We start from the raw sequence: 13,314 nt of genomic DNA, 5'->3' as shown, positions 1-13,314 counted from the left end.
ACAACTCTGCTCTGCAGTCCGTGGCCAGGGTATGGTTTTTTGCTGCCTTGTTGCTGCATATTCATTTTCTACATAAATGTAAACTGTCTTTTTCTCATCTCCCAAAAAACACATCTTCTAACAAATCTAACCGCAGATCTCTTAGTAGCTACCATGCATCTGTCAGTGTCTTGGAGAAGGTGAGAGAAAAGGCAGAAGTTGGCAGATCTGCACGTTGGCGTACTTAGGATCTACTTTCCTACTGCCTAAACTTTCCCTCAAAAAAAGGGAAAAAATGCTACTTCTCACCCTCATCTTGTTCAAGAAGAACCCATCCAGGTGGTAAGGATGATGGAGGGTCTCTGAAGACCCTCACTGGGTTCACAACAAAGGAGTCTTGGTCCCAAGCCTGGTGTTGGCCCTGGCTCCCTGTGACTTGCAGACAGCCACTCGTGACTCTTCGTCACCTAACCTGGGTGTTACCTGCATCACCCTTCTCTCATCACGGAGCACCTCAGAGCCGTATCGCAGGGGAGCCCATCGTGCTCCCGTTGCACATGGCCAGCGAGGCGTGGGCTGAAGCTATCGAGTTGTATTTCAGGTCAGAGGTCTGGCTGACCTCCTGATGACTGTAGAGCTTGGGCTGGGTGGGATCGCAACAGGCTCCTCTCCTTTGCCGCCTGATCCGCCCCGGCTCACGCTCACCAGTTCTGCCTCGAGATTTCAGGCCGGACAGTCTTCGGGAGCTGTCCTGCAAATGCAGCTTCTCGTGAGCAGGCGCTCAGCGCTTGGGTTCCTTGGTTTAAGATGTTCAAAAACACGAAGGCATGAAAACATGGCAGTACCCCGCCGGTGGAGTTGTTCCCTGCTGCGCTTGTCCAGAGCAAGGCGAGCAGGCAGGTGACTCGGAGAAACATAAGGGCCAGCGCTCCTCAGCCCCAGGAGCGCACTCGGAGCACTCAGCACTCGGTCTCCCGGCACAGCGTGTTTATGTCGCTTCCTAAAGCTGGGTGCAAGCTACAGAGGCTGAGGCCGGAGTTTCGGTAGCTGAAAACGCCGGGGCTGGGGGTGCTGGTGGGGAGAAGGGGCACAGCTTATTTACAGTTACGATTTGATCCAACCTGACAAGGGACAAGTGGCCCCTGGGCTGCAATTCGAGCAGGCAGGAGCGTGGGTTTTGCTGTTCCCAAGAGACAGCGCGGTAGGTTTGGGGGTAGGTTTGGGTTCTAGCACGAAGCCAGGCTGTTGCTGGTAACACGCTCTGTTTACATTCCACATTCCAGACAGTCCGATGCACCGGCCTGTCCCAGCAATGCCGCCGCTTGGCCGCACGCTCTGCCAGGCTGGGCACTCTTCCCAAACGCCTCCTGTTCGTGCAAATGTACCATTTACCTCCACCGAAACAGCTGAACCCCAAATTACGGCTGAGAAAGCAGGGGTGCGGGAGGGCCCTGCCGTCTGGAAGAGCAGCCTCGCGATGCCTGGGAGGGTGGAGGCAGTCGTGGGTTTGTCCTCTTTAGTTACATTACATCACTTGGAAATAATGTTGTCAAAAAGAGGCTTTTTCTAGGAATGGGAGATAGAAAGACAGTGCTGCTCTCTTCTAACAGGCTGGAGGAGGGCTAGTTATGCTCTCTGACGGGTGCTGGGAGCTGAGGACAGTGCAGCGTATCTCCAAGAGAGGGGAGGCTGCAGAGCAGGGAATTGCTCTTTGTGAGGGAAAAGTAATTCCTGAGAAGAAGGCTTCTCTCCTGGGAGGAGTCAGAACCGGGAGCTAGAGAGGGCCCGGGAGAGGCACAAGGATCCCTGAGATACACCGTCCAAGCAGCCCGGCACAGCTCCCTTTGGGTGACCCTGCTGTGCTCGGGGGTGGCCCCGGGGCTAGAGGCTGAGGACAGGGTGGGTCCTGCGACATCCCCAAAAAAACCTTCAGCACCCACTGCTGCTGGATCGACAGGAGCTGGGAAACCTGTGGCAGCGGCAAACCGGCATTTTCTTTCCTAGTGAAGCGTTTGGCTTCAAACTGTTATTCCTCCTCAGAGATGCAGCACTGCTGCAGCCTCCCCATTCCCTGCTCCTCCTTCAGAATTGATTAAAGGGTCAAAATTCGGCCCAGCGAAGCCCAGCCTCTCTTCCCCAGGGAGGTGCTGCTCTGAGGAGGTCCTCCATTCCTCCTCCGCCTGCCCACAGGAACCGCGTGTTTCTTTTCGAGCAGGAGAATAAGGCGAGGCTCAGGCTCTGGAGGACTGACGAACCCCTGCAAGAGCTGACCCCGCTCCTACAGCCACCCCTACCGCCCGGACCAGCGTCCCTCGCCCGCGGCGGAGGCCGCATCCCCGCCCGCACCCCGCTCATGGCGGGGCCGCGGGGCAGGCCGGGACTCGCCGCGCCGCTCCGCTCCTCCCATGGCCGGCCCGTTCCCGTTGGGACGCGCCGGCGGAAAAGGCCGGAGCGGGGAGGCCGAGCCAAGGGCCGCGGGGCTGCTCTGTGCCGCCGCTGACAGGGGCCACCACCCGCGCTCCCGCCCTGGTCCCCGTCCGGCCCCACCACCCCCACACCCACCGAGGGGACTACGGGTCCCATGGGCCCCCGCGGCCGGGAGCGGCGCGGGGCACTGTGGGACTTGTAGTCCAAGCTTGGGCTAGCTCCATGCCCGCTTAGTGGTTCCGGCGGTCGCCGCACACTACATTTCCCGTCGGGCTTCGCGGCGGGCCTGGGGTCCGGTGGCGGAGACATTTGCGAGCCGAGTGTCTCCAAGATGGCGGCGTGGGGAAGGAGGCGCGCTGGCCCCGGCAGCACCAACAGCGGTGGCGGCCGGGAGAGGTGAGCTGCGGCCGGGGTGGTGGGTGCGGGGCTGCTGGGGCGTCTCGGGCGGCTAGGGGGGCGGGAGGAGGTGGCCTGCAGCCGCCCGGGGCTCCCCGCGACCCCTCGGCAAGGGCGGGGACCCCGCTGAGGGGAGCGTGGCCGGGGCGGGTGGGGGGACGCGGCCCCGCTGAGGTGGAGCTGGGGCGGAGGGGCTCGTCGGGGCCGACGGTCTCCCGCTGTGGGCGGGCGCCGAGATGGGGCCGCGGAGGAGGGGGCCGGGGCCGGGGAAGGTCAGCGCGGCCCGCAGGGTGGCGGCGGTGGCGGCCGCAGCCCTTCCCGCCGCGGGGATGCGGCGCTCGGGGTCGGGGTGGAGGAGGGCCAGCCCTGGGGAGGCTCCTTCCACGGCTATTTTTAAAGGTGGTAAGGGCAGCGACGAGTGCTCCAGGGTGACCTCCTTCTGCGGGCGGCCACGGCGGTACCGGCCGCTTGGGGGGTCAGCGCGGAGCCGCCGCGTTCCCCCGATCCGCGGGGCCGGGGCGGGCGGTAGCGGCCGTTGCCGCCTCGGCGCTCGCAGAGAGCTCTGTAACGATCTCCCTTTGCCTCCGTCAGGATGGAGGAGCAGCTAGGACGTGCTGGAACTACCCACAGAGTAGCTGTAGAAGTTTGGGAATCGTAACTTTAAAACCGAAAAAAAAAAAGAGACCGAGGAAAAATCTTGTTGGGCTGTTTTAAAATCTGTATGCACGGTTCTTTACCTACTTAAAATGTCTAGTTAAATCCTGCATTTCCTTACGTTGGCATTTTTGCTGTTTTGCCCCAGGGCTGACTGATGTAACCAGCAGCTGCTGAAAGCTGCTGCATATTTATTGCGAGGAGTTTTCTTTTGTCCTGCCACCTTGCCTAGAGACTCTGATAGCTCAATTTTTGCCGGGCTTTTGCTTCGTTTTGTCCCCTTGCTGTAATTCAACAGTATTCTTTTTGATGGTATTGAATCTACATAGCCAAGGAAAGCCACAAGTAGCCCTTAAAATCGTGGCGCTAATGTGAATTGCAGGAATGCTGTCTGTGTGCAGGGAATTTAAAAGTAATTGAACTGGAAGAGCCAATGGAATTACTGCATCAGTGTAGTTTATATAAACAACTAAGAATACCACAGAGCTCAGTGGCATATAGTGGTAAAGCTGTCTGCACCCAGTGCTGGCACCTGCCCCAGCGCACGAGGTGTGGCGTTTTCATGCAGTAGAGACCTGTCCTTCCAGCAGAAGTGGAGAAAAAAAATATGGAAAAGAGCACTTAATAACTTCAATGAAAATTATTCTACCAGGATGAAAATCGATGCAGACTTAAAAGTGAGTGGTTACCTTGTAACTTAATCTGTGAACTGTACAATAATCTAATTGTAGTTTGAAGTGGTTTTTTTAAAGCTGTGATTACTCTTGATCTCATGATCAAAAATACTTACTCATAAACCTGAGCTACTTCATGAACCTGCTGCGTGTATTATTTTTCCTTTGCCAATGAGAAGTTTATAGCCAAGAAAGCGCAGAGGTGATGTAGTGGAATGACAGATACCCCATTGACCAGCGTTTCACTGGTCCCTGCCAAAAGATGGTGGTTCTTTTAGGTGTCATCCCGTACGAACGTGACAGAAGATTATACTTCTCATAGGTGTTGGGTGATGTCAGCTAGGTACTGCATTTTCCTTGCAGTTGCTGAGCTGGAGATACGCGTGACTGGGCCTCTGCCTCTCTCCATCAGTGTTTCAACCTAAATCACACCCCCCCGATCTCGTCTGGCTGCTGGCAACACAAGCTGTGTGAAAGGCAGTGCTGACAGAGCTCATGTCATCCGATGGTGACATACGCTTTTTATATGGTGAATACAGTTTCCTTACACTGGGCAGGAGTCTCGTCCAAAGACACATTCCTTTGAACTGAATATGCTAATCCAGCTTTCCTCATAAATGAGCTGCTTCAAGGAGGCTTTATAGTTGTCAGCCAGCAAGTCTAAAAGGCATCTGTGTGTCGGGAGGTGGTGTGAGGAGACTTCGTAGCGAATAAAATACTGTCTGCTGTTAGACTAGACCAGCTTTCATTTAAAAAAAAACAAGGGGGGGAAAAAAAAAGTCCAGCAAGTCTGTCTGTGGAGACTGTATCCCTTCATAAATGACTTTATTGAGACAAAGAAGTCTGTAATTGGTCAAAAAGTGCTTTCGTCCATAGGACTAATGTAAGGACATTAATTTCAAAGGATGTTGTCTGTGAACTCCAGCTGGGCGCTCTGGTGGTGACATAATAACCCAAAACACTGAAGAGAACCAACTAAATATTTGTTTTTCTTCATTCTGGATAGACTCTTTAATGTAGACTGTCTAAAGGGAATTGTTAATCTGTAGAGCAAAACAACTTTTTTTATACAGAACAGACACTGAATTGTACTTAGTGTTTTTGTGTAAAATTCAGCCTGGTGACCGCCAGAACCCCAGACAGAATGCCATTTGTTCCCCTGGGAGATGTTCTAACGAACTCCAGAAAGAAGAGCTTTAATGTCAGCACCGCTGCTTGTATTGGCTTCTCCGCACCCTTAAAGAGGTCTCTCCTTTCGCCACCTGCACTGCTCAGATTTCTGGTACTCTGTTTGCTTACAGCAATGATTGACCTGCTTCCATTAGCCTGGCTAATCATTAGTTGACTTCAAATTGACACCTTTTTTTTTTTTTCGCTCTGGTGGCTGGAGGTTTTTTTTTTTTGTTACAGTCTGGTGATGTTTTCCTTAGTGTGGTCTTCCCTTGCTGAGGCTGCTTGAAGATCTCACCTGCGTTTGTCCTGTTCTCTTTCCTATTTATATTTAAGGTACATCTTTTGAGCAGAACTCTTGCTTTATTGCTGCGTTTTTCCCGTTCTCCCTCTGCTTTAACTCGTGCGTTGCCAGCCTGTTGAGAACGCCCTTTTTCAAGCTGTAGGCTGAGAGTTGGGGCTGACGGCCTGAGGCTGGTAGAGCATGTGGGCATTCAGCAGAGAAACAGTTCTTCAGGTGTCTGAGCTCAGATGCGTTGGTACTTGCCGTATGCCGTATCCCGGAGCTCTCCTGAGCAGGACAATACACTGATGTATGTGACTTTCAGGTGGAGTCTTTCCAGTGAGGATTAAAGCCAGACCACAGCTCGTTCCTTAATCTTGAAATTAAATTAAATTTCAAGAAGGATTTATGTGGAGGGAGGGAAGTTTAGGTTTTGAATTTGTCATGCCTTGATTTACTCAGGCTTGGCTGAGATGCCAGTAACGACCCCAAACACCGGTGCTTTGGCCATCTGTAATGTCCCTTTTCTGCAGTTCTTGCGCAGCCAGCGTGAAGTTGCTCGGTGGCATCGCTAAACTCGAGTGTGTGTGTGTGTGTGTGCTGCCTGTAACAAGCGTTATCACGCTGCTGCAAGCCTCTCCTTTCATATTTTTTTAACTACTAATGAGACTGGTCTTCATTTGCAGTCCATCTGAATGGATGTTTGGTGCTCTGAGCAATACTGTTGTCCAGGAACATTCTTCTTTTAAAAAAAACCAAACCCCAAACTTGACCTACATGTTATGGGAGGGGTTTTAAAAGAACTTCTTTTGCACAGAACTGTATCTGTGTTTTGTGCAGATTGAGATTGTTTCTAATTGTGATTCTGAATGTTTCGCAGAACTGAGATAGTTGGACGACTTGAAACCCTCACCCAAGGTCCATGAGGCAGATGGAGGAACACCTTTAGGCTGAGGGCAGTGAGGCTCAGATGTTCTCTGCAAGCAGACAGTGACAGAAGGATGCCAGGGTTTGTTCCAGGATATTGTCATCTGCCACGTTTCCAGGGCTGTGTTCATTCATTTTTCTTTGTGCCAGTTGTCACCTGGCAAAAGTTCAGGTCTTTTCACGCTGAGTGACATTATGCCTCTGCCTTGGGGACGGTGTTTATTTTGCTGTCCATAAAGATGACCCAGTTGAAACTTCGATTTAACAGGCAGGCTGGTGTTTTCAGGAGGCAGCCAGGAGACTGCTTCCAATCTGGAGGCAGAGAAATGGAGCTGCTTTGAGGGCTGCAACCGGGAAACTGCTGGAGTTGCTATTGTTCAGCCAGCTGCAGCACCCCTCTCCTGGCGCTCTCCGATATTCCCATGTTAGGAAGATAATCCACATGTAATTTGAAGCTTGCCCTATAGCTAAGGCCGACAATTCTGCCTCTCCTGCTGGTGGTAGCTCTGTTAAACAACTGATCCCTTATTTGTAACTTTGGTAATACCTAAATTTTACACTTGTTATTTTGCATTATTTTCATCTTGCTCTGCCAAATAGTTGAGAGTACTGTCACATTCCCCCATCTATGCGTGCGGTTGGCACCAGGAATGAGACATTTAAAAATTCTCAAGTCTAGAATGTATGAAGCTGCAATAAGATAAACTATTTGGATGTAAGGTCCAGAACTGTTCTTACAGAACAGCTGTACAGCTTTTTAACTTAACCCCGCTTTTTGGGAGTGGGGAGGCAGGTCCTGGAAAATCATTTGATTGAATAATAGTAACAACTGCTTTTAGGTTCTGGTCTGTCTAGTAAAGGGCGTGCTGGGCTTCTGAACATGTGGCAGCATTTTAGGACTTCTGGAACTAGGTCCTCTCCGACACTGGTGATTGACTATTCTTTTAAGTAAAATGGAATTTATATAAAATGACCACACTTCATACCCGGTGGGTGCCAGCTTGGAGTGGATTGCATAGCTCTGCATTTTTGTTTGTCATGGCTGGGGAGGGGGGGTGGGTGGGGGACAAGCTCCAAAAGGCAAACTCCATTGCCTCCAGTGTCTGAGCAAATCCAGTTGCTTTGACTGGATTTGTTCCTGTGCAGCTGCTGCGTTCAAAGGAAAGGCTGTGTCAGGAGAGATCCCCTCGGCGGGTTGAGGTCCTCGGTCCTCCTCTGCGTGCCAACAAGGTCTAAAACCTTCTTGAGCCCATGGATCTCATCTGAGTTTCTTTCTGTATCACCTGAAACCAAACCAGTTTTCAGCTTTCCATGCTCCAGGGGCAGCCAGTTCTTGTGTGAAAAGAATACGCGATAAACCCCACTTTTTTGTGTTAGAAATGGAGACTTTCCGCTGGCGTTGCTGACTCCTCATGTGTCCTATTGTTTGAGCAGCTAATTTTTCATTCTTGGTCCTTTGCTTTTGGATTGCCCACTTTGCCATTTGCAGTTTCAGCACTGTGATAGAGATTTATTCCCGCCTGAGAGGACTAATTTGGAGAAAGAGCATAGTTCAGACTCTATCGGGGATGAAGTCTTTGTGCCGTTTATTTCGCAGTGATTTTTTTCAACAGAACGTATTTTAAGATCTGCTCATTTTGGCTTAGGAGGATTGTGCTTTTCTTGGCTTTATTGTTCTAAAGCCCCAGAGCCTGGCAAGCCAAAAGATTCCAGAAGAGATGGACAGTACCGCCTCTGGCCCAAGTCTGTTGGATTCCGGCTCTCTCTGACAGGTGGCTGTTGCTCGTGATATGGCTCCGTTTGTGTACGTTGTGGTGACAGGAAAGAAGGGATATTCAGAGGGAAGAACAGGCAAGATCTGAGTGAGGAGAAATGAGGCTGATAGATCAGTTCCCCCCCCATCCTGATGCTGAGCCTGGAGAAATCCCATGTAATGTAGTCACTTGACTTAATTCCTGGAGTTAGAAGCCCAGTTCCCCTGTACGGCTCTTGTACAGGCAGAACACTTGCCAGTTCACTACAGAACATCAGAGCCCACCGTGTCCTGTGCTGAAGGAGTTAATCATAATTTTCCAAGCAATGTCTGACAAGATGAGCCTTAAAGAAGCCCCCGGCATACACAGCTTTCAGGTGGATTTTTATTTTTCTTTCTACTCTTGAACAGGCCGAGGGGGAAACGCCCTAAGACAACTCAATAACCAGCTTCTAAGTTGAGTTTTTCTTGTAGTTTATATAAATTCCAGCCAGCCTGTTAATGAAACTGCTTATTATTCTGCTTTGAGAGAGGCTGGTGCATCCTGAGTCCTGCCGTTTGATATGTTTGCTGCTGGTCACAAAAGCAGCTACTTCTGGCAACAGCTCGTAATTTAAGAATATTCTTGATTACAGGTGGCCACTGCACAATACCCCGTGCAGTGTGAATGGAGCTGCACACTAAGGGTGGCGTCTGGTAACACAGCAGCTTGCGAACGTGTGGTTTTGTCCCTTATATCCCAGTACCTGCCCATAGGTACCACTGGACTCACGGAGCAGAAAAGTGCTCGTTTCGTTCTCCATCTCAGCAGCGCCTTGCCTCCCAGTATCGGGAGGATCTAAATGCTGTTGGGATGAGGCTGTTGCGTCTGCTGTGATTAGGTCAAATATGAGTGTGGTTTTGTTCTCCTCCTGCTAAAGGAATCTGCCAGATATTTTTGTCCTTGAGAGGCCACGTGCTCAGTTTTGCTCTGGTTAAGCGCAAGTATGTCAGAAATAGTTATTTCTGCTCAGAAGGGAGGATTTTGCCTCATTCTAATGGATGGGGTTTTACCCTTTCTCAGCGCAGGTAAACAGTCATAATCCTATTTCTTGGCAGCCTGTTACACGAGTGTAGCTGCAGCCAAGGTGATGTGTGTGGAGAGGGTGGAGGGAAGGTGGAAATTGAAGTGACTGCAGGTAGTTAAAAGCTGCTGCTCAAATGGGGGATGTACAAGTCTCGGGAATCCCCTGTCAGTAGGGAGCGTGCTCCGAGGTAAAGCGAGCAGCTCTCTCTTCACTGTTAAAGCCTACCTGGGTTAAAAAAAAAATGTTCCTTTCTTGCTTTGCTGCATCCTATTTTGGGAGAGGGAGTGAACCATTCTGTAACAGAGTGCTCTGCTACCTTTATCACCTTCACTGCCAGCAATGTTTCTTGGCCATGCTTCTTGGAGGGCTAAATAGCAAGCTGCATCAGTGGCAAGGAGGTCGTTACTGTGGGGAGAAAGCGAAGGTACTCCTCTGAAGATGCTTCCTGTCGTAAAACCTTGCAGTGCAACTTGCCCTCTTGATGGCTGAGCTGATAGCGTCTTCTCGGTGAAAACTCCTGAAGTCTGTGTGGTTCACTCGGTGGTGGGGTCGCTGCGGTGTGACACTTCCAGTATCTCTGAGAAACTGCTTGGGTGTCAGTGCGAGGCACCATTTCAGGATTGCTCGCAAGATCCTGTTTCCTCAAAACCTTCTAGCTCCTCCAGGTTAGGAACAGGTAAGGAAAAATACGTTGCTTTATTTTGGGAGGACTTGCTGTCCAGCAGGCGTAATGAGCTGATGTGAAATGAATCTTGACTTGAAAAAGCTGCTGCGTGTTGAACAGAGGCAGTGGCTGACCTTGAGGGGCCGCCCTCACTTCAGGCATTTTTCCCTCCTGTCTCACAGCTGGATGAGGGAAGAAGAGTCTGTCTTTAAGCTCTGTAGTTTTAATTCTGCGTTTCCCGTTAACAGGGTCACCTTGTCCTCCACGGACTGTTACATCGTGCACGAGATCTACAACGGAGAGAATGCTCAGGACCAGTTTGAGTACGAGCTGGAGCAGGCCCTGGAAGCGCAGTACAAATACATAGTGATAGAGCCCACTCGCATTGGGGACGAGACAGCCCGCTGGATCACTGTGGGGAACTGCCTGCACAAGACCGCCGTGTTAGCGGGCACCACCTGTCTCTTCACCCCTCTGGCACTTCCAGTAGATTATTCTCACTACATCTCCCTGCCTGCTGGTGTGCTGAGCGTGGCTTGCTGCACCCTGTATGGTATCTCTTGGCAATTTGATCCCTGTTGCAAGTACCAAGTCGAGTACGATGCCTATAAACTTTCCCGCCTGCCCCTGCATACGCTCACCTCCTCCACTCCAGTGGTGCTGGTGAGGAAGGACGACCTGCACAGAAAGAGACTGCACAACACGATAGCACTCGCTGCCCTGGTGTACTGTGTAAAGAAGATCTACGAACTCTATGCCGTATGACTTCAGCAGGGAAGAGAGAAACCCACAAAGACAAGTGTATTAAGACTCCCGCAGTAACGTTTTGTTTTTCCTCTTTTGAGAAGCAGTGGAGACTGGGAAGGATTTGGTTTAATAGAGCTGTTATTTTTAAAATAACACATCACTGGTGCACCAAGGTTTTTCAGTTCTTCGTTACACTTAAGGTGTGGATGTGTGGTGACTTGAGAGCTGTATGTTAGGCCATGGGAGTCCAATCCAGCAGCGGAATGTCGGTGAAAGCAAGCTATAGGAAGAGGGGGGTGTGAGAGCTGCTTTTTTTTTTTTTTTTTTGAAACATTTAAGTATATTGTTTAATTGTATTACACAGAACCAGCCAGAAGTTATCATTGACCATTAAAGGATGAGAATTTCAAATGCTTTTGCTCTCTTGTTGCTGTTATCATAGTTCCCTTTTATAGCGTGCTTCCAGGGAAAGGAGGCTTTGCCATGAGATCTCCCGTGGTGGTGGTGATTTCTGCACGCTCACACACAGACCCGATATTCCTCTTGTCCCTTGCACGTGGCAGCAGCGTCCGTGTTGCTCCACAGCAGCCATCTGTTGAAGGAATAGCCGTAGCGTTGCTTTCCCTCTTGCTTGACTAGTTGCGTTTCTCGGGTCTTACGTGTTACCCCGGTGTTTACATCTGCGTGGTCATCGCTTAAACATTGATGGTTGGGGTTGAAGGTGTCCAAATCCTCCGTGCCCTGCCACCTCCATCCGTTACTCCTCTGCACCAGGGAGATAACGCTGGCAGTTTCCAGCTACAAAGCGCGCTCGGTTCCTGTACCAGTTCTTTCCAACGTGGACGCATCTCCGCTGAAGCGCGTTGCACCACGTGCCGCCGAGGGGGGATCCAGCTGGCTCGCCTTTGTGCTTTGGTACTGCCGCTGGCTCCCGGGCCCTGGCGACGCAATCCCACCGCTCTTGTGCGGAACACGGGCTTCTGGAGCCGCCTGCTGCTGCTGCTGTGAGGTGTCCACGTGATTGTACCCTCTCGTAACTGTTACCTGCAACTTTAGAATTCGGCGTTGTGTGTTAATTCATCGTTTAGCTCAAAACTGTCAAAATCTTAGAAGGGGAAGTGTTTACTGTTTTGCAAGATCTACCAGTTACTTTTAAAAGACAGGGGCTTGCGTTCTGTAATCTCCTCCTACCAGATGGAAAATAGGTGTGGTGTGCGTTTACAAGGCCAGCTTGGCACAGCTTCAGGGGTTAGGATCTGCCGACAAGAGCGAAGCCCTGCAATAAAAACGGCCAGCACGCAGGTGTACTGCTCGCTGCGGGGGTGGCTGCAGCCTGACCTCGGCAGCTGAAGCCCTGACCTTGGAAGGCAGTCCGTGAGGTCGGAACCCCGATTCAGTAGTTCTATCTTTATCTTTCCAAATCTGCGACAGCAGGCACCGAGAACAACTCCTCGCCTCCAGGCTGCAGCAGACTTTTCTGGCCACGGCTCCAACGAGTGGCTTTTCTTCTGATGCAGCTTTTGTGCGAGCAGGGCGCGCGTCCCAGGCGTGTGCGCGGTGGGCGAACGGGGTTTGCCGGGAGCTCTGAGCGAGTAACTTTTACCACCTGCCCAGGCAGCTGCAGCCGAGCGGGCACGTGGGCTGGAGGGTGCTCTGGTGGCATCGAGACATTTGGAGGTGGCAACAGCCCTTTGCCGGTACAGCGTCTCCCTCCAAGGTTAAAAGAAGCCGGGATCGGAGCGTCTCTATTTATAGCAACAATGTACAGTTAGTGGCGCTGGCAGAGAGGAGGGGAAGAAATGCAGCTCCTTCATCTTTCTGCGGTCAGGCCAAGACCGCCGGGCAGGCTGCCTTTCGAGTCCTGACGTTTGTTTCTCGAGTCCCGTCTACTGGATGAATTTGAAACTAGTGGCAGATCTGCCGTAGCTAATCTGTACTTTGTTGTTGCAGAAGGCCCTGGAATATCCTTGTGCTGCCCACACACAAGACGCTCCTGCTCTTTTTTTAATCCAGAATAATTGTCAGGGCTATTAGTTCCTTTTCTTCACCAAACCTCTGCGGTCCTCTGCTTTTTTTTGTGTTAAGCTTTCCCTTGCCTGGAATGGTCACTAAGGCAGAAGGACTAACCCTGGGTAGGCTCCCTGAACATGTGGCTTGCATCGAAGGCTGGAGTTAAAAATGAGCAAGTTTCCTGTCGTCTCTTACTGCCAGAGGAAAGGTGAAAAGTCAGGTTGGTTGTCACAACAGGTAGGTTTAAAAACACACCCTTCGCTCTGTTCTGAGGTGGAGAGGACACAGGTGGGGGGGTAGGGGGGCTTGTTTTCCAAGAAATATTCGTGATGATCTAGCTGAAATGCTTGGGGACATCCTGGCTGTTAGTCAGTCAGTGCTGTAACTAGGCAAGGTGACCTGGCAGAAGGAGAGGGGTCTCGAGGGTCGCGTGTTTCGGTGCACTGCACGAGGTGGTTGCTGTACCTGCCTTCCCCCCGTGCCAGCAGCTGTGGGTAACAGTCGCTGGGGACACGCTTCCCTTTCAAAAGCCCCACAGGCTTTGCTGCCCATCCTGACCCTGA

General features: G+C 51.3%; 1 protein-coding gene across 1 annotated transcript; it reads left to right on the top strand.

Moving 5' to 3' along the window:
- Nucleotides 1-2,737: 2,737 nt before the first annotated feature.
- On the top strand, nt 2,738-11,035 carry TMEM11 (transmembrane protein 11). The gene is made up of 2 exons (XM_086473039.1): nt 2,738-2,802; nt 10,243-11,035. The coding sequence occupies exons 1-2, from the start codon at nt 2,738-2,740 to the stop codon at nt 10,757-10,759; spliced, it is 582 nt and encodes a 193-aa protein (XP_086329165.1). The 3' UTR covers nt 10,760-11,035.
- Nucleotides 11,036-13,314: the final 2,279 nt, after the last annotated feature.

Source organism: Leptosomus discolor, chromosome 14 (assembly GCF_034619465.1).
Source record: "Leptosomus discolor isolate bLepDis1 chromosome 14, bLepDis1.hap2, whole genome shotgun sequence".
Classification (NCBI taxonomy): domain Eukaryota; kingdom Metazoa; phylum Chordata; class Aves; order Leptosomiformes; family Leptosomidae; genus Leptosomus; species Leptosomus discolor.
Note: the sequence above shows the minus strand (reverse complement) of the source record. Positions and strands in the feature narration are given on the sequence as shown.